Source organism: Chamaea fasciata, unplaced genomic scaffold (genome assembly GCF_029207755.1).
Source record: "Chamaea fasciata isolate MVZ Bird 193981 ecotype frontalis unplaced genomic scaffold, bChaFas1.0.hap1 SCAF_11, whole genome shotgun sequence".
NCBI classification, from domain to species: domain Eukaryota; kingdom Metazoa; phylum Chordata; class Aves; order Passeriformes; family Sylviidae; genus Chamaea; species Chamaea fasciata.
In genome coordinates this window covers 19,555,981-19,575,462 of record NW_027094096.1, presented here as the reverse complement: position 1 = coordinate 19,575,462, position 19,482 = coordinate 19,555,981, and the positions used below count along the sequence as shown (strand labels likewise).

At 38.1% G+C, this 19,482-nt stretch overlaps 1 protein-coding gene across 1 annotated transcript; it reads right to left on the bottom strand.

Annotated features, from left to right (window-relative positions):
- Positions 1-64: 64 nt before the first annotated feature.
- Positions 65-19,112, bottom strand: CCDC39 (coiled-coil domain 39 molecular ruler complex subunit). Its single transcript, XM_066193545.1, has 20 exons — positions 19,002-19,112; positions 18,461-18,580; positions 17,235-17,381; positions 16,008-16,166; positions 15,045-15,137; positions 14,830-14,958; positions 14,101-14,292; positions 12,388-12,491; positions 11,935-12,067; positions 8,832-9,026; positions 7,991-8,155; positions 7,327-7,464; positions 5,810-6,018; positions 4,524-4,647; positions 3,594-3,753; positions 3,187-3,293; positions 1,794-1,934; positions 1,459-1,638; positions 1,170-1,246; positions 65-546 (listed from the first exon to the last, which is right to left on the bottom strand). The coding sequence occupies exons 1-20, from the start codon at positions 19,110-19,112 to the stop codon at positions 387-389; spliced, it is 2,844 nt and encodes a 947-aa protein (XP_066049642.1). The 3' UTR covers positions 65-386.
- Between the last annotated feature and the right edge of the window lie 370 nt (positions 19,113-19,482).

The window sequence follows — 19,482 nt, the reverse complement described above, 5'->3', positions numbered from 1 at the left end:
TTGTGTCTGGGTTTTTGTGAATGTTGCTGGGATGTTTTATCTGTGAAGGCAAGTGTATTGCATGTTCTCTAAGGGTAATGTAAAAAAACACCCAAAACCCCAGCTTGAAGTAGAAGAGCAAGTTTTGCAACACCATTTATTGTCTAGGTAAGCTCAAGTGTGAACCCTTGTTTTGAGCTTTGCTGGGGATTTGCTTTACAAGCACTTGGAGGCAGCAGTTGTGTTGCTGAAGAAAAGGTTACACAGTTTACAGGGAGATCTGCCAAGGTGGGTGGCAGAACTGCACGAGGACAACTGTACTTCAGCTGCAAGTTTTCCAGGTAACTCCATGCATATGAGTTACAAAAATGGATAAATCTCAACTAGTGTGGCCTTCAAACAATGACTTAAGGCTTCTTGTGCGTAGAAATGCCAGAGGTGCTGCCTCTGCTGGGTGGCTGTGAGCCGAGGGCTGCGGCTTCCTCCGGGGTGGGCATAGGGAAGGTCAGCTCCACAACTTTGGCTGATGAAGCCCGACGACAGGCTGAAGTTTCTCTACAGAGGCATCTGAAAGACAGAAATTTACTGATTAGGATACAGAAATCCCTGCATCTAAAACAGAGCTCCCAAGGGTGGCTCACAAGGAAGCCATGCAGTAGCCATGTTCATTCCAGGTGAAACCCCCTGAAAGATCTCTGGAGCCACCACCACTAAATGGCTTCAGTAACCCCAGGGAATGTTGGGTCATAACTGGGTCAGCATGGCACAGGCTCTATTTGAGCAGACCTTGAACAGGGGAAGATGGTACCAGTAAAAGCATCAGTATCTTCTTTTAATTAGGAAGGGGTGTTCACACTACCAAGTGTAAAATGTGGATCAAAATTGTGCTTTTATAACATCAAACCACCTTTTTTTTTAAGTTAGAGCACAGTAAACAAAAGTAAAATTAATTATTCTGTAATTATTTGGTTTGCAAACTGTGATGGCTGCTGAAGTAAACTTCCTCATGTCCTAGAAAAATGTAGTAAACTTAAAAGACAGAGTAAGGAGAAAGTTTTTATAGAGTTCAGCAAAAAGACAATTGAGATGACCTTCAAGCGTAAAGAATTCCTTCAGTTAGGGACTAATTTTGCTGTTTAAACTTGATCTTTAAAAAAACCTCAAAGCAACCCAAGAATGTTAGAACTTACCTGGTAGGAGGTAGTGAGCTCTGTAGGGACTGAGGAGTTTTACTGGGAGAAGCAGGTGGAGGAAGCTCCAAATTGTACTAGAAAATTAGAAAAGAAAGAAGTTGACCTGATGATTGTATAATAGAATTGGGATATCAGGAGCATTTATAGTTCTTGGCATTTGAAGAGATGTTGAAAGCAGGTGAACACTTCCCTGTTTTCCCATTTTGTGTGTTGTCCTTGAGAGACACTAAGGAATAGGCTGGAGCTCTCACTCAAGATTTTGGTGGCAGTTACCTGGAAAGCTCACCTTGTCAAAGTACATTTGAAAGGCTGCAGTTAAACCAGGATTTGCTTCCAGAATATCGGCGATCACTTGGTCAATGGTTCTGTTGAAGCCTTTCAGTTCACGAAGATGAATGTCTCTCTCTTCCACTGTTTCTGCCCCATCTTCCCTCTGAGCCTGAATTTCTCTGGATAGTTTGGAACACTTAACACAAATATTTTTAAAGCATTATTCTTATGAAAATACAACACTTTTTCAGCAGCAGCTAAGTTAAAACCACACAGTTTAACCCAAAGAGACAACCCACACTACTGACTATCACTATACAGTTAGAAGTTCTCATCAATAAACACACAAACCTGTTTTAAAACCCTCAGTAATTTTGGCCTCTGTTCTTCAATGTCTTTCTTCAGCTGAGAAACAACAGTTTGTTTTGCCTTCTTTTGCTCTTCAAAGAGGGCCTGCTGCTTCTGTATTATATCGAAGTGTTGTTGCATGGTCTGCAAATTCATTTGAACAGTAATATTAGTTTATCAAGCAGGTTTGGAATCCTTTCACTTTTTGTATTTGTGGAAGGGTCTCTTGTCATTACTGCTTGTTTCTAAATGTAGCTCAAGCAATTAGTGCTAATGTTAACTTGAAACTTTCTGCCAGTCCAACCGTTTGTTGAATACAGACCTGGACAAAGAAACTTCCAGGTAATTTACATCTCTTTTAAAGGTACTGTTAATGAAATTACAGGCATGTCTTTTCAGATGTATCTCAGTGGCTACAAACTATTTACTTGGCACCCTACCAACTTACTAGTGCAAGCTATCCTGAAAAAAACCCCAACATTGTTTCCTGTAGGAGAAGAGGGGTACCTTTGACTGGAATGAATAAAATCAGCTCCATAAGGGTAGCTGGGTTTTATAAATAAATAAATAAAACTTTAAAAAATATTAGAAGGCAGGAATGGGTTTGCTCTAACACCTTATTATATCCCAGGACTTACTCCCTGATGAAGATCTGTGTCCCTTTACCTTAAGAAATAACATCTCTGAAATAAGAGCCATGTCCTGTGGTGGTAGAAAAAGCAATAGGAATGATTCTTGACTGTAGGCAGTGACTCAGGGCTTAGAACAATCATGTAGAATATGAACATGTGCCTTTGCTTTCTTCTGCCTAATAAAACTATAACTGAAATATCACATATCAGAAACAAGTGTTCCTCTTTCTTAAGGTCCAAGTGGCTGTGTGATAACCAGGAGAACCATGAGTGAGTCTTTGCTCTGGAGCCTGAAAACACAAGTTCTTGTTTGCCTGCATTTAGTGCTCAGCCTGCTAAGTTGCAAGTCAGCTAATTTAATCCTGTTTAACTGAGGCACCCTCAGTGCTAATAAAAATGAATCTGTTCCAGAAAAATCCTGGGATGTAGATGCCAGAGGTCCCCAACTGTGTGGATTTTAATCTGCAGTGCTGGCCAGGATGGTATAGTAGTGGAGTGTGCTGCACATGAACACAGCTGCTTTAGTGGCTGCCAGAACAGCAGCTGTCAGTGCATGTGGGATTCTGAAACTTTTAGCTGTATGTGACTAAACACCTGAAGTTTTGGTGTGATTCAAGAAGATTCAAATAATCACTCACTTTTTAAAAGGGGATGTAAAGCCTTGTAAATTGTACCACAATTTCCAGTTATTCCTCTAGGATGACTTGCATGGATTTAGCTACATGCTGCAGTCTTGCCTGACTGGAACTTTACTGGTATTTTACCTGGAGCTTTTCCTGAAGTTCCTTGATCCGTCTTTGTTTTTTTCTGTATTTTTCATCAACATCCCTTTTGTTCTTTTCTAGTTTCAATTTCTCCTCGAGTTCCTCACCTGTGATCCCAAACAATGAAGCAGTGTTATTGCTGTGCATACAACTCAATTTTCACTTGAAAATAACTGCATCTCAGTATATTACTATATTGCTGTTGGCAGTATTTCAGTGCCTCAAGGTCTGAGAGGTTTTTAAATACTCTCCTACTAATTCCAAATCACTGTGAAAAAGTAACAGACTTCAGGGGAAGAATGATTTAAGAGCTACTGGTTCCAGAGCCAGCAGAGGGCACAAAAGTTAAATAATAAGTATTATTTAGAATTAAGGTCTATTTTCTATCTAATTTCTATTTCACATACTTGTCTCATGGACTGCCTTGAAAGAGTTTTTGTAGTTTTTGTTCCAGTTTTTAACTACACACAAACTGTTTTCCATAGCTATGATTTCTTTTTGAGCTTTGCAGATCTTTGCATCCAAATCATCACCTTCTTGTTGAAGTGCTTGCTTTTCCTGTGCAGCCTGAAAGCAAACCCAATATTTCAGGTGACTGCAGACATACTGAAAATAATAAGATAATTATACAGAAAATATTTATTATACAGCAATATTTAGGGGTTATTTTATACACCCAGAGTGACCACATGGCTTTTGCAGAGGGTCTTCTGCTGTCCTGGATCTCACAGTAGCACAAATACCATCATTAAGAAATTTAACATTTAAGAGTAAGAAAAAGATGAACTTCAGAGCCAAGCCCTCAGCTGGAAGTGTGTTAACAGGAAATCAGAGAATTTGTGGAGATCAAAATAAACAGATTTTTGTTCAAGAACCAGGGTATTGCATTTTGGATAAAGACTGATTTTCTCTTTTTTTTCCAGTGAAAAGCTGAATTATACATAGGTGATTGGTAAGTGAAAGGGGAAAGCAGACATTCTTAAAGGTATAAACCCCTTATGGTAAAATGAATACCTGGAAATAACCTTGACAGTTAGAAGAACTTAAGGACATGTGGGATTCCAATAAAGTTTCCATTTAATGGTGGATTATCACTTGACCAGTAATTCTTGTGTATTTGCAAATTAATGAGCACTGAAATGAAGTTTTCAAACTGCTCAGAATTAAGGCTCCACAAAAATTCTTGTGAAATTTTATTACAATTAAATAACCAATGGTGTCAGATAACATGAAATGATTAGGCTCAAAGTAGGCAGTAAGCAAGGAGGTTGTCTAAGAGCCCAGGGAAATCTATAACTTAAATAATTAAATTAGAATGAATGATGTTGATAAAATACCTTAATTGCATAGTAGGCCTGACTTTTCATCTCCTCTCCTTCAGGTGGCATCATAGAAAGAGTAAAAATTTCATATCTGCGTTTCAGTTTATCAATTCTCCATAGGCGATCTTGAAATTGAGCACTGATTGGTTTGGGGAGAAAAGAAATGGGTTGAGAAAGTGTCTATCTGGTAGTGTTCTGTGGGCAGTTTAAATTCCTGGTGTTATTCCAGCAGCCTGTACCAGGAACTGTGCTGCTACAGGTCTTGGTGGTTTTTTCTGTGTTCTCCCAGCCACAAACATCCCTTGTTCCGGTTACCTGTGTGCCTTCTAAATGGAGTCAATTCTGTTTGCACATCCCAAATCACTGCATCCTGGGAGGCTGTGCCACAGTCCTTCCCCATAGTTACAGGTTTGGCCTTTCAGAGCTGCCCCAGCTGCCCCCTGCTGATGGTACCTCAACATTCCCCCTGCAGGATAAGTGTGAGGAACAGCCGGGAACAGCCCCAAATCAGACTCTGACACCAAAGGAAGAAGGCCACTGAAGTTTGTGCTCTCAGCCACACAAAATCACTCTAATTCCCACTGTGAGGGGTGTGCTCAGCAGGCCAGGTCAGCTGCTGAAGTGTTCCTCTTTGGCTGAATCTAGACACTGGGATTTCAGGCCTAAAACCATCCCAGATAGTTTGGAGTGATTATTACAAGAGGAAAACATTATTTCTATGTCATTGCTTTATAAGAGGGTACATATGTAATTAGTAAGATGTAATTTTTTATAGAGGATATAAAATGGAAAGCTCATTAGTTAAAAAAAAGAAAAAACCCAACCAAACAAAATACACCACAAAGCAAACCAGTCTTACTGTTTGAATCAAAGAAATGACAGTTTTATCAAGCAGCTGGGAATAAACCCTCTTTCAAAAGCAACTTTTCTGTTTCATATATTTTGGCATACTTTCAGACACATGGTTTCACATGTCCAGATTATTTTGGAAAAGGCAGAGTTACACACACCGTGTTTACTGTAAGATGTCTGTGGCTGAAGTTTCCTCTCACTTCTGCTGAGGCTCCTCACTCACAGCAAGGCCACTGATCTCCTGTTCACCAGGGTGTTAAAGCCTGGGGGTCACAGATGGGGTCTCCTGCTGGCCTCAGCTGTCTTGCTAGATAACTTTGAGCAAGATTTATTTAATCTTCCATTTTTCTAATGGTGAAGCTGGGTAAAATGCTTCTCTTTTTAGAAAGTTCCCATAAAAAAATGCACTCAGTCAAAGCTTCAAGTTTAATTTCTGTAAGAACAGTTACCTCAAGCGATGTCGTTCCTGATCCAGCAGTCTTATCTGGGAATCCAGCATTGCCTTATGGATCCTGATTTCCTCTGATCGTTCTGCTATAACTTTCTTTAACTCCAGTTGTTGTTTTTCCAGTGTTAGAACTTTCTCTGCTTTATTACACAGAGTATTTCGAAGGCGCTTCAGTTCTAGTTTTAGGAGATTATCTTCAACCATCATCTCCTAATAAGTACCAAATGGTATCAAAATAAGAAATCAATGTTTTAATTAAGATTATTTATAATTTATCAAGTTAATATTTATTCATTATTTTACATTTAATATATGTACAACTATAAGACTAATTTTGCTCTGCATTTAAAAATCTTCTCATTTTCTCATTTGCCAAAAGTTTAACATGGTGACTCCGATGGGGGTAGATTATTTCCTGAATGGTCTTCTACAAATTCATGAGAATTTCTAGTTCAGGCTGAGCTTTGAGTTATTAGACTTTTCCTTCTACAACTTTTTCAGTTTAGGTGGTTTCAAATAAAATAAGAGACCTCAGAAGGAGCTTTCTGGAGCAGTTAATATCTCACTCGAACCATTAAAACTGTCTTGGAGTATATTCTAGACTCTGTAGATTCTGTCTGCAAATCAAGTTGCAACATGAGCAAATATTGTATATACCAAAGCTTATGAAAAGCAGCAAGTGGGAACCTCATTAGCATGCAAATACATTAAATCATTCTTTTAAAATCTCGTATGATTCCAACTCGACTGATTTTTATCTGAATGCATTTAGGTCATCAGCTTCTTTTGTTCCCCTGAATTTCATCCCTCCAAAAAAGTTCCATGTTTAGGGAAAGGCTTTTCATTGAGGAAGAAGTGCACCACTTAAGTCAAAGGCAAAACTCTTTCCCCTGCTACTCAGACTCTGCTTTTTTCTACTATGTTAGTGCTTCCTTTAGGAAGGCTAAAGCTTACTGCAGAAAAAAAGCCCTGTGCAATAATTGGAGGAGTGGGAACTGGGTTTTTCTCCTTATCAAAATGTGAGGGAAGGACTTACACTTTGTTTCTAATTCCTTAAACTGGAATATAAACTGATTCAAACCATCTGTTAGAAAAAAATGCTGATAGTTTAATAGCAATTCTGTGCCAAACTTATTAGTAGGCATCACAGATTGAGAGTAAAAACTCCGTGTTATGTAAAGACATCCCAGAACAGTAAATATATTTTCTATTTTAAAGGTAATTGTTTCTCAGGGGGGAAAAACCCAACATCCACAGACCTGGTGGATATTGCGGTATAACTAATGTGGGATTAAATTGATACTTCATCAAACTTTATGCTGTGTAGGGAGGAGAAGCAACACTTTGCCTAGTAAGACGATAGTGAGGAAGAAGACTTCAAAGTTTGGGAAAAAAGTATAAATTAGAAAACTACAGAAAGTGTACTTATGGATATAATGATGTAGCACTGTGGAAGGCAGATGACACCCCAAACAAACAAGTGTCCTGTATTAGTAAAGCTGCAAAATCATACTGTACCTGCTTAGTGTGTTTTGCTTTTCTTAACTCCTGAAGTGATCTCTCATTGAAAAGAGTTAGTTCTTCTATCTTCACTATCAAACCACTTGTTTCTTCTCTTGTCTTATCAATTGTTCTCTTGGTGATTTGGATATCATTCTGTTTCAAATAAGTTATATTGAACTTATTTCAGTGAACGTAAATTGCAACAAAAGCTACCAGTTAATTTTAAATGAGATGTATTTAAGTCCTGGAACCAGGAAGCATCATCATGATGTGTCCAATATACTGCTCTGCAAACTTGTATGGCATGACCTCATGCAGGGTGCTTTGGACAGCTTTAAATGCAACTGTACTTACAAATTTATAAAAACTATAAAAGTAATAGCTTTAAAAAACAGCATTCTCCTATTTCTGCATGGACCTAACGGCAAACTCAGACATTTGCAAGCACTGAGTCACATGTTGATGAAAGCTCAGCTTGTCTTTCCAACATTCAATGCTTATCTTTCCAACATTCAAAGCTTGTCTTCATGCTAAGGTGTCTCACTTGGGCAGTAATAATCTATTTTTCTGGAAATTATAGGGAATTTATGAAATTTTCCACATGGGTTACACAAAGGTCAGATTCCCTTTAGTCTAATACCAAATTCTTAATTACTAAGACCCAATCTAAGGAAGTTACCTGAAGTTTCCTGTACAGTGACTGTAGAACATCATTTGCCTTTTTCTTTTCTTCTAAAGTTTTCTTAAGTTCAGCAACTTTTCCTTCCAAAACCTCTTTTTCATCTGAATTAACTTCCCCTTCTAACCGTGACAGGCGTCTCTGTATTTGCTGAATATAAAAATCCTGTTAAAATAAATTTGAAGAGAATTAATAGTCTGAGATAAGCAATAAACTTGGATCTAAATGTTGGCTTTAGGACAGTCACCCAATTAAGCCATTGTTTTTATAATAGTTTCTGGCTTTTAGACCTCATTAGCAAAATATCTTAGATGACTGATGAGCAGTGATGGTTTGAGGTAATCTTCTAGAAGAGTAACAAAGCACACTCAGCACAGGCTCCTGGAGGGAGGCTTACAATGGAGTTGCCATCTTGTTGCTACCAGTGGATGCTGATATAAAAGAGCAAATTTTCAAAGTGGTGCATAGGAAATATGCACATAATCCAATTAGTAAATAACAGGATTTTGGCATGTACCACTTGTATAGCTTTAAAAATATACCCTGAGGTGTCTGTGGTTCAGAGGGATCAAAGTAAAGAATGGATTTTAGGAATTAGTGGGAAAAGCAGCAGATCCAAAAAACAATGAAACACACAAGTGCAAAATCTACGTGATACTTTGGCAAGTTTCAGTAATTTCAATTTTATCTGTACATCTAGAAACAGAAATAAATGCAGACTTCAAATGATACTGTATAACATTTCCAAAATGGAAAACTGTTAAAGATTACAGAATTTAAGCAATGTGCTATCAGTAGACTCAAGAAACAATCACAGTATCAATATACAGTAACCTTTTACCTGGTTATATATTAATTCTTGTTGTTTTAATAGATCTGTGTCCAGGTTGCGTAGTCGACTCTTGAGATTTTTAAGTGATTTCTGACCTCCCTCAATTTCTGCCAGAACAATCTTCTCCTTATCACTCTGTACTTTTAACTCCTGAGACTTCTTGAAAAGTAGCTCTTTTAACAGTCTCATTTCGTTTTCTTTTTCCTGGTGACAAAATGATCAAGTAGAAGAAAGAAGTAAGTAATCACATCAGAATTAATTTCTGAGGGATTATTTGTTTTTATTAATCATATAAAAAAATATATATAATTACTAAGTCCAATAATATGAACACAGAATTTTGTAAGTCTTCAAAGTGGTTGGCAAAAAAAAGTATTTGACTTAAAGAGAAAGTAAAACTTCTTATTAATTTTTTAAAAATCCAATCCTACCCTACAATTACATGACATTTTTTCCCCAGTTTTAGGAATGTTACTCTTTTCAGCCTTTCAGAAAACCAAATTCCTGTCATTCTTTTCAAAAAACCTCCTTCCTGCCTCCAGCATCTGTGAATATTTGAGAAATATAATACAAAGCTTTGCAAAGGTTTATTAAATCTTGTAACACTGTGTGTGTTCACATATGTACGTGTGTGTTTATCTAAAATGGAATAACTCTGATAAATTACACTTTCTAAAATCACTTCCTTTTTCTCAGAGGTAAGTTGCCATTAACATCTAAATCAGTAGAGGAAATGAGTTTTTAGTAGGATAAAAAACAATGCTGAATGTTTCAGGTAACCTGAAATGGACTGAAAACAATGAAAATTGAGATTGTTTTCTTTTTATAATCCTAATAAGGAAAACAATTTTATTCTTTTCCTCCCTCCTTCCACCTCCCCCGCTCAAGTAGCCCAAGACCTTCCAAAGCTCAGGCCATTTAGCATGCCAGTTTCCTGTGAGGTACATCCTAAAACAAGTGATGTGATTTCCCCTTCCTGTTCCAAAGGACTCATTTAGATTTAGCACAAGTCTGGTACAGAATTTGAAGATGTGCATTTAAATTAATATGCAAAACACTTGAGAACTCACTTTTCTACATTGATTAACAATGTGTTTATTCTGGATTTAAAATGTATGTAACCATCTTGCTGGCTTAAATAATGGTGAAAGACAATTTAATGCCTTCTCTAAGGGTTTGTAATCACATTGCACATTCTACCCAACAGAATTTTTTTGTAGTTGAACTTGCTACAAGTGCAATTCCAAATTCAAAACTCAGGATGTAAAAGTCAAGTGTAAGTTTAATAGGAAATTATTATGGACTGTGGCACGTGTCAGTGGGCTTTGCATCATGCTTTAACAAAGGAACTCTCTTCTGGGAGCAAAATGGTTTTTAAGCACGTGCCGAATGCTGAGCTGTATTTCTGAAGCTAATGACAATGATAAATTCACCCACTGACACTGGATCATGATTTGACCTTCACTTCATGGTTTTTATTGTATAATTTATTTAATAGAAAATGTTGTTCTCCCTTTAAGTGAGGTTGTTAACAGAGATAAGATACTCAATAAGCCTCACTGTGCAACAGTGTTTTGCAACTAACTGAAGAGGGAGAAGTACCACAGAACTAGAGAGCAAAACAGTGACATTTCATCCACATTGTTCCTGTAAATATCTCTTCACAGTAAATTAACAGATGCAGCAAATAGCCATGTGTGTCTAATGGTGATGGAAGGGAGGCTTCTGACTAATACATTACAGACATTGTTCAAGAACAGTTCATCCTAGCTAGAATATTCCCCTGCAGCTGTGGAGCTGCCAAGCCCAATGTCATCTTAGGTTATCCGCCACAGACATGCTAAGGCTTCTGCCACCCTGGAAACTGTCTTAAGGGGAAGCAAAGAAGGTTTTCATTTTAATGAAATGCTACACCATTACTTGTTTTCAAATTATCTGAAAAGCCAAAACAGTAAGGCCTGTAATTTAAGAAACTCTCTATACAGGAAAGATATCCCCTCTCTAGTTTCTGGAATTATATTTAAAATGTGTCATTAATGCCTGTGGAGTTAAAAAGTTTGAAAAATGACATTCAATCTACTGCAAGGCATTATTTCACATGCATGCTCTAGGAAACACAAAATAGGGAAGGAAAAAAAAAGAGCACACAGTGGTATGAAAGAGCAGGCAGAGGTACAGCTTTGTTTTCAGTCGTGTGGGACAACTGCTGTCACATTAATTTAACCTGGTCATTCTACAGCAATGAAAGCTTCTGCATATCCCGTGCTCAGTTGGCCAGCAAAATGTGAAAGAATATTTCTGTCATGTTCACTCAGAAGCTAAGTAGTGAAAATACTTTAAGAGAATTAGTAGCAAAGTGACAAAGCAGTATAAGCATTTCCTGAAATGCAGGAAAGTTCAGAAGATTGCATTACAATTCAAAAGCTCTTTACAGCTAAGCAGATGATAATGAATTTTTTTTTCCTGTACTTAATTTGCAACCTAAGAAGTGGGTTTTTAATTTTATAAAAGTATTATTAGGCATGTTAAAAAAATAGTCACCTTGATATAGCTTGTATATGCCACTTCCCAGATCAAAATCTTTATTCACAAAAATGAATCTAAAGTGAGACAGTAATTATTTAACAGTCCACAAATTAGAAGTGTCAGAGTATCTTGTAGTAGAATTAAAATAATGAAGAGCAGACCAGGTCAGCAAAATCTGATTAAAAGATTTCTAAATATTTTTTAAACTGTTTGCCAAAATCACAGCTCTTTGCAGGTTCATAAATTTTGGTGGTGTTTTACTAGAGTCAAGAAGTTTTTGGTGGCAGTGATACTGAAAAGCCATCCTGACAAGATTCTCAGTCTTTAAAAACCTTATTGATGGGTATCAGTATCCTGAACTAATACAGCTGGAATTACTAGGATCATTTATTTTCCTCCAGAGTTTTCTCAGCACAGACCTATCTACATGCACACTGACTTCATTTTTTGATGAAATAGTTACGTCATATCAAAACTTTCATTTCATTTCGATGGAAAATTTTAAAATTAAGGAGATAACTTTAAAATATAAAGCTTGCAAAAACAAACAACTCCTCATTTCTAGAAACCAAGAAAAACATTTTACCTCAACATTTTTTTCTTCTTCTTTCAATATCTCTTCCAGCCTCAAAGCTTTCTCTTCTGCACTGAGTGTCTCCTCAATGGCAAGCTTCAGTTTATAAGAAAGGCTTGCATTTTTTTCATTAAGAAGTTTTAAGCTAAACAAAATAACAGAAGATAAATGTAGGTTGCCTAGACAATGCTGCCAAAAGGAAACAGCAAATCTGACTGAGCAGTTGCCTCAGTCTAAAATTCCACTTATGATAAGCAAGGCCCTGATTTTTTCACCCCACCATTTAAAAACAAGGATTACCAGGAGTATTTTGCCAAAATTTCCCAGTGCCAAATCTACGGACATGAAGCAACCAGAAAGTTGGAGGTGTCAGTCATTAACATTATTTAAGGTTCTTTTTTATCTCAAGGATTTGATTGTATTACTAATGCTTACAAACGTTATCTTTAAAGGTCGGTTTCTTACCTGGCTTGTTTTTCCTGAATTTCTTTCTTCAAAATGGTTATTTCTGTTCTCAGAGACTCTAGATCAGAAGCAGTTCTGTTCACAATGGATTTCAAAGCCTGCAGCTAATAAATTACAAAATCAAGCAAGCAAGCTCTTATTTATATGGGTACATGTTAAGATATTTAAAATTATATTTTCCTATTTATTGGAAAGTATTCCATTACTTTTGAACAGTGCTCTCCAAATGAGGAGTGCTGCAAATTCTGAGGAACTGTAAATTGACCCAGCTAGTAAATTCAATAGACTAATTACAGAGTGTGAGTACTGGGAAAAAATAATAATAATAATTAAGAACATAGAATGAATTACAGAGGTGTTATGAGCTGCGATTCTTGTCTAACAGCATCTGTGTGAGTGGAACCATGGTTTTATAGTGCACAGCTGAGTTTGCACGGATAACCTTATATATCTAATAAACACTTCTATGTCAAACTTTGTTGGATACATAAAATCACTTTGATTAAGATACCACTGTGGCAAAAATACACAGATATTTAATTTGGTAAAAAATACAAGACAGCATATAATCATTAAATAGGATAGGAATACTTTACAACCAGTAGCTCTTTCATCTTCACAGTGTCGCCTAACAGCATAAGTTCAATTGTTTTCAGTTTCACAGATAAAGAAAACTGATCAAGGGCATGTATAGCAAGTTTCTTAGAGGTCAAAAGTTGTTGGCTGAACTGTCTCCTCCTTTCCTTGTTTCTTACATGCATCCCACAGATGCTCTAATTAGGGGAGACTGTTCTATAATGCCATCATGGAGTATTAATTGTGAAAAACTTCAAGCGAGAATCTCACAGCTTGAGATGAAAACCAACCAATTCTACAAACCCTCAAGCTTGCATGAATTATAGGGTAATCTAATAGCCTACACCTTGTTTGAGGTACCTACAGTTTAATTAGGAGATCAGTCTATGAACCACCTGCTACAGAAAAGCTATCCAAAGTTAAGGCAACAGCAGATGCAGGGTTTTTTAAAAATCACTAAACTTGTTGAGTACCCAGTGTTAACCATTTTCTTGTTAAGAAAAAACTCAGGTAGTACAAGTGTATCCCTTCTCAGCAGAGCCATGAAACTTGAATTACTTCTTAGAAATACTTCTGCAGGCAGTTAAGTAATTAAGCAGTGCAGTTCATTCCCAGACTTAAGTGTAGATTCAGTATGGACAGTATCAAACATGGTTTGTTCACAGGGCAGCCCTGTCCCCCTGCCTCTTGATTAGAAAGCCAAGGGAAAGCACTGGGTGCTCCCCAGGAACTGTAACCTGAATACCGGGCCATAAACACACACACTTCTGAGAGCATAGGACAGGAACTATTTGGAATCTGGAAGAAATTTCTCTCATCTTTACATAATACTGCAGTCTATATGCTAAAGGAAAGAAGCCTCCTGAGGCATCTAACAGTGTTAGACCATTTAAGAGAAACTTCATCCATTTTACACCTACACAACAGAGAATACATTCCAATCTTTCATCACTCTCAACGTCAGGATCAAGTCAAGGGTTCAGATCCCAGCAGTTGGCTGAGAAAAGCAACATTTTGTTGAATTATTAAGAGCCTAGTATAAAACCAGAGAAAAGGAAATGCTATTCCTGTATTTCCTCCATCTGGTCCTCAGTTACAGTTTCAGTCTGTTTTCCTGAACTCTTTGGTCCCCCTTACCTCATCCCGCAACTGCGTCCTGCGAGCATCCTGAGCCTGGAACTCCGTTCGGAGGTTGTTCGCTTCCCGCTCAGCAGCAAGGATTTTCTTTTCATATTCCATGTTATTAACAGTTTCATTTACCAAAAAGGTAGTCTTTTCTCTCAGCAAAATTTCTTTGTTCCGGATCTCCTGTTTTATCTCTGCAATTAGCTATCAGAATAAAAATTTTTTTAGATTTGCTTGCATTAGTTAAGATGTGTTAGATTAATAAAGGGTACAACTAGAAGATCAATTCCTATTATGATTATTATTTGCTCTGAGACAGCCCAGTTATCATTCTTAAAATTACTTTATTCCAAGGATACATCACACCAAACACTACAGTGGTTTTGGACTGGAAACTCCCAAAATATTCCAATAATTTAAAAATGAAAAGGCACTGTAAACTCTTATGAAAATAAAATAATTCTTGATTGATTGAATTGGGGAAAAAAAAAAAAAGCTAAGCAAAACTTCAGGTAGACTTGAAACAGATGAAATTAAACAGGAAAATTACCAGCATTAATGATGCTTACCTTACCCGACAGATTCATAGCTAGTCAGTGAAAATTGTGCATTTTGAAAGGTTAAGTAAAACATTAGCTACCCAAAAATTATACTGCAGTTTTGATGTTTAAAAAAAACAGCCCCAAAAACCCCCCACATCAAACCCAAAGCCCAGATATGGATCAGTTACAGCAGTTTTACCAAAGCACATTGATCAATCTCCTGATCTCTTTTTTGCATCTGCTGAATTGCATTCTCCCACTCCCTGATGACTCCTTGCCTTTCTTGATGAACCCTGCGAAAATCTTCAGCTGCTCTGTCAAGCTCCATCTGTTTAAAAGAAAGCACCTCCATGATTTCTGAAGTTAAAAATGTCACAAATACACATGGGATCTTTGAGAACCTTAAGCACAAACCTGAGCTGTCATGGTTTCTGTACGTTCATTATCCAGAGCTCTGCGCTTCTGGTTTGCTTCCATGGTCAACTTTTCTATTTGAAGGGTTAATGTCTAAAATGAAAGGATATGAAAATATTTGTAAATGAAGTGTTTGAAAATAGACAGATCACATTTTATAAATTCTTAAAGCCCTGCTACAATCGGGGTTAAATTATTGAGGCATCGATTTTATTGTGTTTTCAAAAACAAGAAGTTGACAGTGTAGCCTCCCAAATTTCCAGTCAATACAAGTGGCCATAAAACCAAACTGCAGCAAGGCCAAAATAACCCTCCACTGTGTGTAAATGTGTGTGTGGTGCCGTTGGCATACAGCAGTGAGAATGTTTGTGTAAACCAAGGTTTTTGGGTTAAGTATTTAATGAGTAAAAATCAAATTTCTCCTCACTCTATTTAAAGGCTAAAAAGAATAATGTGGGTTACTTATCTCTACATTAATAATATATTTGGGAACTCACCCTTACAAACTCTGAACTTTTGACTGGAAATCCTCTTTATACAGATAAAGATGTTTATGTCTTCCATTATTCCAGGTAGCTTTACTGAAGTAGCTGTAATTTGTTCTCTGCAATATTAATAAATTCAGTTCTAAAGGGAAAGCCTACACTATTTGCTCATACTTGGTGTGAATTTTTGAACAAACTCCTCTTAATTCAGCAGCACTGTTTTCTACACTTTATTATTAAATCTTACCCACATGAATAAGCCAATTAATGTCTTCAGTTATGTCTCTCATTGTAAAACCTGTTCTCTCAACTGCAAAATGAGCCTCATATAGAATAGCAGTGTTGTGCTAAATGGAAACCAGTTTCAAAGCAGTGTTGTACAAAATCTTGTCTTCATTTTATCTGACTTGATAACATAACAAGGTCTTCAAAATGGTTCTTCCTTTGATTTCTGAAAATTGCTGTCATTTCTACTTACTCCTAGTTTCCCTTCGTCTTGCAATGTATACTTCTGGATTGCAATAACATCATTATCTGTACGATTTAATTCCTTTAGCCAGCTCTCCAGAAGTTCCTCATCCAAGTTCATCTGTTGTTTTAAGTTTTCCAGCTTCTTAGTGGTTTTATTTATAGTATTCTAATAAAAGAAGAGAAAATTAAAAGGTTCAATATCAAATGTCTAATATCCATTGAATAGTAATTGAAGCAACCACTTCTAGCCACTGTAACGAGTCTACCCACATCTTGTCCACAGAACTGATAGTTTTCTTTTTTATTAATTGCGTGTTATACTTGAGGAATAATATTGGACGATCTAGTCTTAAAGATCAAAAAAGACAGTAGGTTGCCACAAATTCAAAATGCAAATAATTTTAAACAGAAAAGTCAGCCTCTGGCAAGATATACCCATCTGCAGGTTATTTGTTCCATCTAATAAACTGATCTGAGGCTTCCAAAGATGAAGTTTCTCTCTCACTCATCAAGGCCCAGTTGTAAGACCCTTATCCTACATATCAATTTTCAAATGTGACCTCTTCATATGACTGTGAAGAGACTTCCTGACACAAAAATGACAGAATCTTGATCCAGCTGAGCAGTGTGAATATCTTCATCCTGCTGCCTATTCTGAGAGACTGGAGATTACAAACAGACTTAATAAGAAATTTTTTTTAAAATATAACTAAATAATTAAATAATGAATAGAATTAAATAATTAAATAGAATTAAATAATTGAATAATGAATAGAAAGAAAAAGGAGACAGTTCCAAACCCAGAAGACCACCTGTTATTGAGTCGCGTTAGATTACTTTGTAACTTAAACCAAATCTTTGATCTTGAAATCATGACCCAAGTTTATTTTAAGTAGGGAAGATTTGCCACCAACCATTTGATTTTTAAACCATTAAGAAAAAGCTGTGAGAATTAGAAATACAGTGATATGGGTGTGTGGCTGTGTATCTGGCACTAAGAACAGAATTCTTTCAATATCTAATTAATATTTGCTAAGTCCTGACCAGTCTATGCAGTAACATCCTCAGTGTCACTCGACTTGCCTCCACAGGGAAAAGTCCATCCAGATCATCTACTACAGTTTATTAGCTTTAATTATAATTAGCTATTCTTGACTTATACTACTGTAGCTGTTTGTGCAAGCCATAAAATTTTGCAATATAGATGTTCCCTTCCAAAAATTTCAAACATTACCTCTTGAATGTTTTTCTTTTGTCTCAAGGAAGCTATCTCATCTTTCAGTCGTTTAATGTCGTTTTTGAGACGTTCATACTCTCTCTCAGCAAGGGCTTTAAAGTGATGTTCAGTTTCAATTTCATTCTCTTTGGCTTTGTAAAGAGACTGCAGAATAATAAATTTCAGTATTTTACAATAAACAAAAGGCATACATCAACAAACTTTTCAATACAATCGAATCCCAAGTCAGAGATGGTTTCACCATGTAAATTAAGGAATTTTTTGAGAAAATTTATTGGTTTGGTTTTAGTATCTCAACTACACATATTCTTATATATACACACACACACACACACACACACACACACACACACATATATATATATATATATACACATTATATCAAGTATCTACAGATCAACCATTTGTAGCCCTAAAAACCTCAATTCTAAGATTTTTCACCCAAGACTGAGAATCTTAACATTTCAACATCAAAATCTTAGTCTCTTGATCAGCAGTGACTTTACATCAGATCCAGGAGACACAGCAAAAAAAATATTTTATTGTTTTATGCTGAGACAGACCTCCCCTGCTGGCCTATAGCTGTGTCTGGAGATTGACTAACTTTTCTTTATTTAATTCAAATTAACGTTTGAATCTGGCCAAAAAAATTAAGAAGTTCAGCTGCAGGGAAGTTTCTTAAGCCTGTTTCACCTAGGATATTTTATCTGAAAGATATAAATCTTTGTCTCAATACTTTTTAGAAATCTAAACCAGCCCATTTGATCAGTTAATTCAGAGTGTAGTTAAAGACGTAGATCTTGACCATCTCGCTTAATTTTTCATGTCTGTGAATTAAATCTTCACCAGCACTTCATAACTAATTCTTCACCACTATAAAGATTATAATTTTTTCCCTTACACTGGTGTTTTCTTTGACTTTTTTTAAAATTTTTTTTTAATTTTTTTAATATCTATGAAAGTCTCCATTCAGGAAGAATTCCAAAATCACCCTTCCTGGCATTTTCCTAGGTACAGTAATTTGAATTTGGATGGTCTTCATGACCATCAAATAATTTCACTGAGGTACATAGTTTAACTTTTGTTACCCGTGGAAATTCTGGAATAAAGGCCTAACAAATTTCTAGCAAAGCTGGCAAAATAGATAGGGACACCAGCCACAGAGAGATACTCAGGTTACAGGTCTGTCTGACAAAAAGGATCTGCTAGAAGTGGTGATTTACCTGAGAGAAGCTTATCTCTTGTCTCACGTTTTTCAAATGGGACGTCATTGCTTCTATGCGCTCCTGAAAGTTGGTCAGCTCACTCTGCAGGTTCTCTTTTTCCTTTTGCATCTTCAGCAGCTGTTTAAGAGTTAGAATCGTCAAGATACTGTTTGCGGTTGAGCGCTTATTATCTGCAATTACCTAAAAACAGCCATTGCAATTATTAATGAAAAAAAATAACGCAAGAAGTGCCTGCTACATTTCTCCAAAGCAGCGAAATGAGGGATTTCAGGAGAAAAACCGGAGCTTTGCTAAGGGAACGGACAACTCGCACTGCTCCTCCTGCGGGGCTCGGGGGATGCGGGTGCCCGGGTCCCAGGGGAGGCGGGGATCACCCTCCCGATTCCCCGGGCAGCTCCGCGGAACCCGTGAGCTTTCCCTCCATCCCTCCATCCCTCCATCCCTCCATCCCTCCATCCCTCCATCCCTCCATCCCTCCCTCCCCGGCCCCGGGGGAACGGCGGGCTCCTCTCGCTGCCGGCCGCGGCCCCGCGCTCACTTCGTCCTCCAGCGCCTTGTTCTCGGCGTTGGCCACGGGCACGGCGTAGCCGGGCTCCCACTGCAGCTCGGCCAGCACCGAGGCGGCGGAGGGGCCGTACAGGCTGTCCATGGCTGCGGAGGGGCGCACACGGGCCGGGGCTGCGGCAGGGCCGGGGCTGCGGCGGCTCCGGGCGCTTGGCAACGGCGGCAACGGCCGGGAGGGGCCTCGGGCGGCGCCGCCCCCGCTGCGCCCCGGGCCGGGCCGGGCCCGGTGCGATGGCCGGGGCTCCCTGCGATGGCCGGGGCTCCCTGCGGGCCGGGCCCGGTGCGATGGCCGGGGCTCCCTGCGATGGCCGGGGCTCCCTGCGATGGCCGGGGCTCCCTGCGCCCCGGGCCGGGCCCGGTGCGATGGCCGGGGCTCCCTGCGATGGCCGGGGCTCCCTGCGGGCCGGGCCCGGTGCGATGGCCGGGGCTCCCTGCGATGGCCGGGGCTCCCTGCG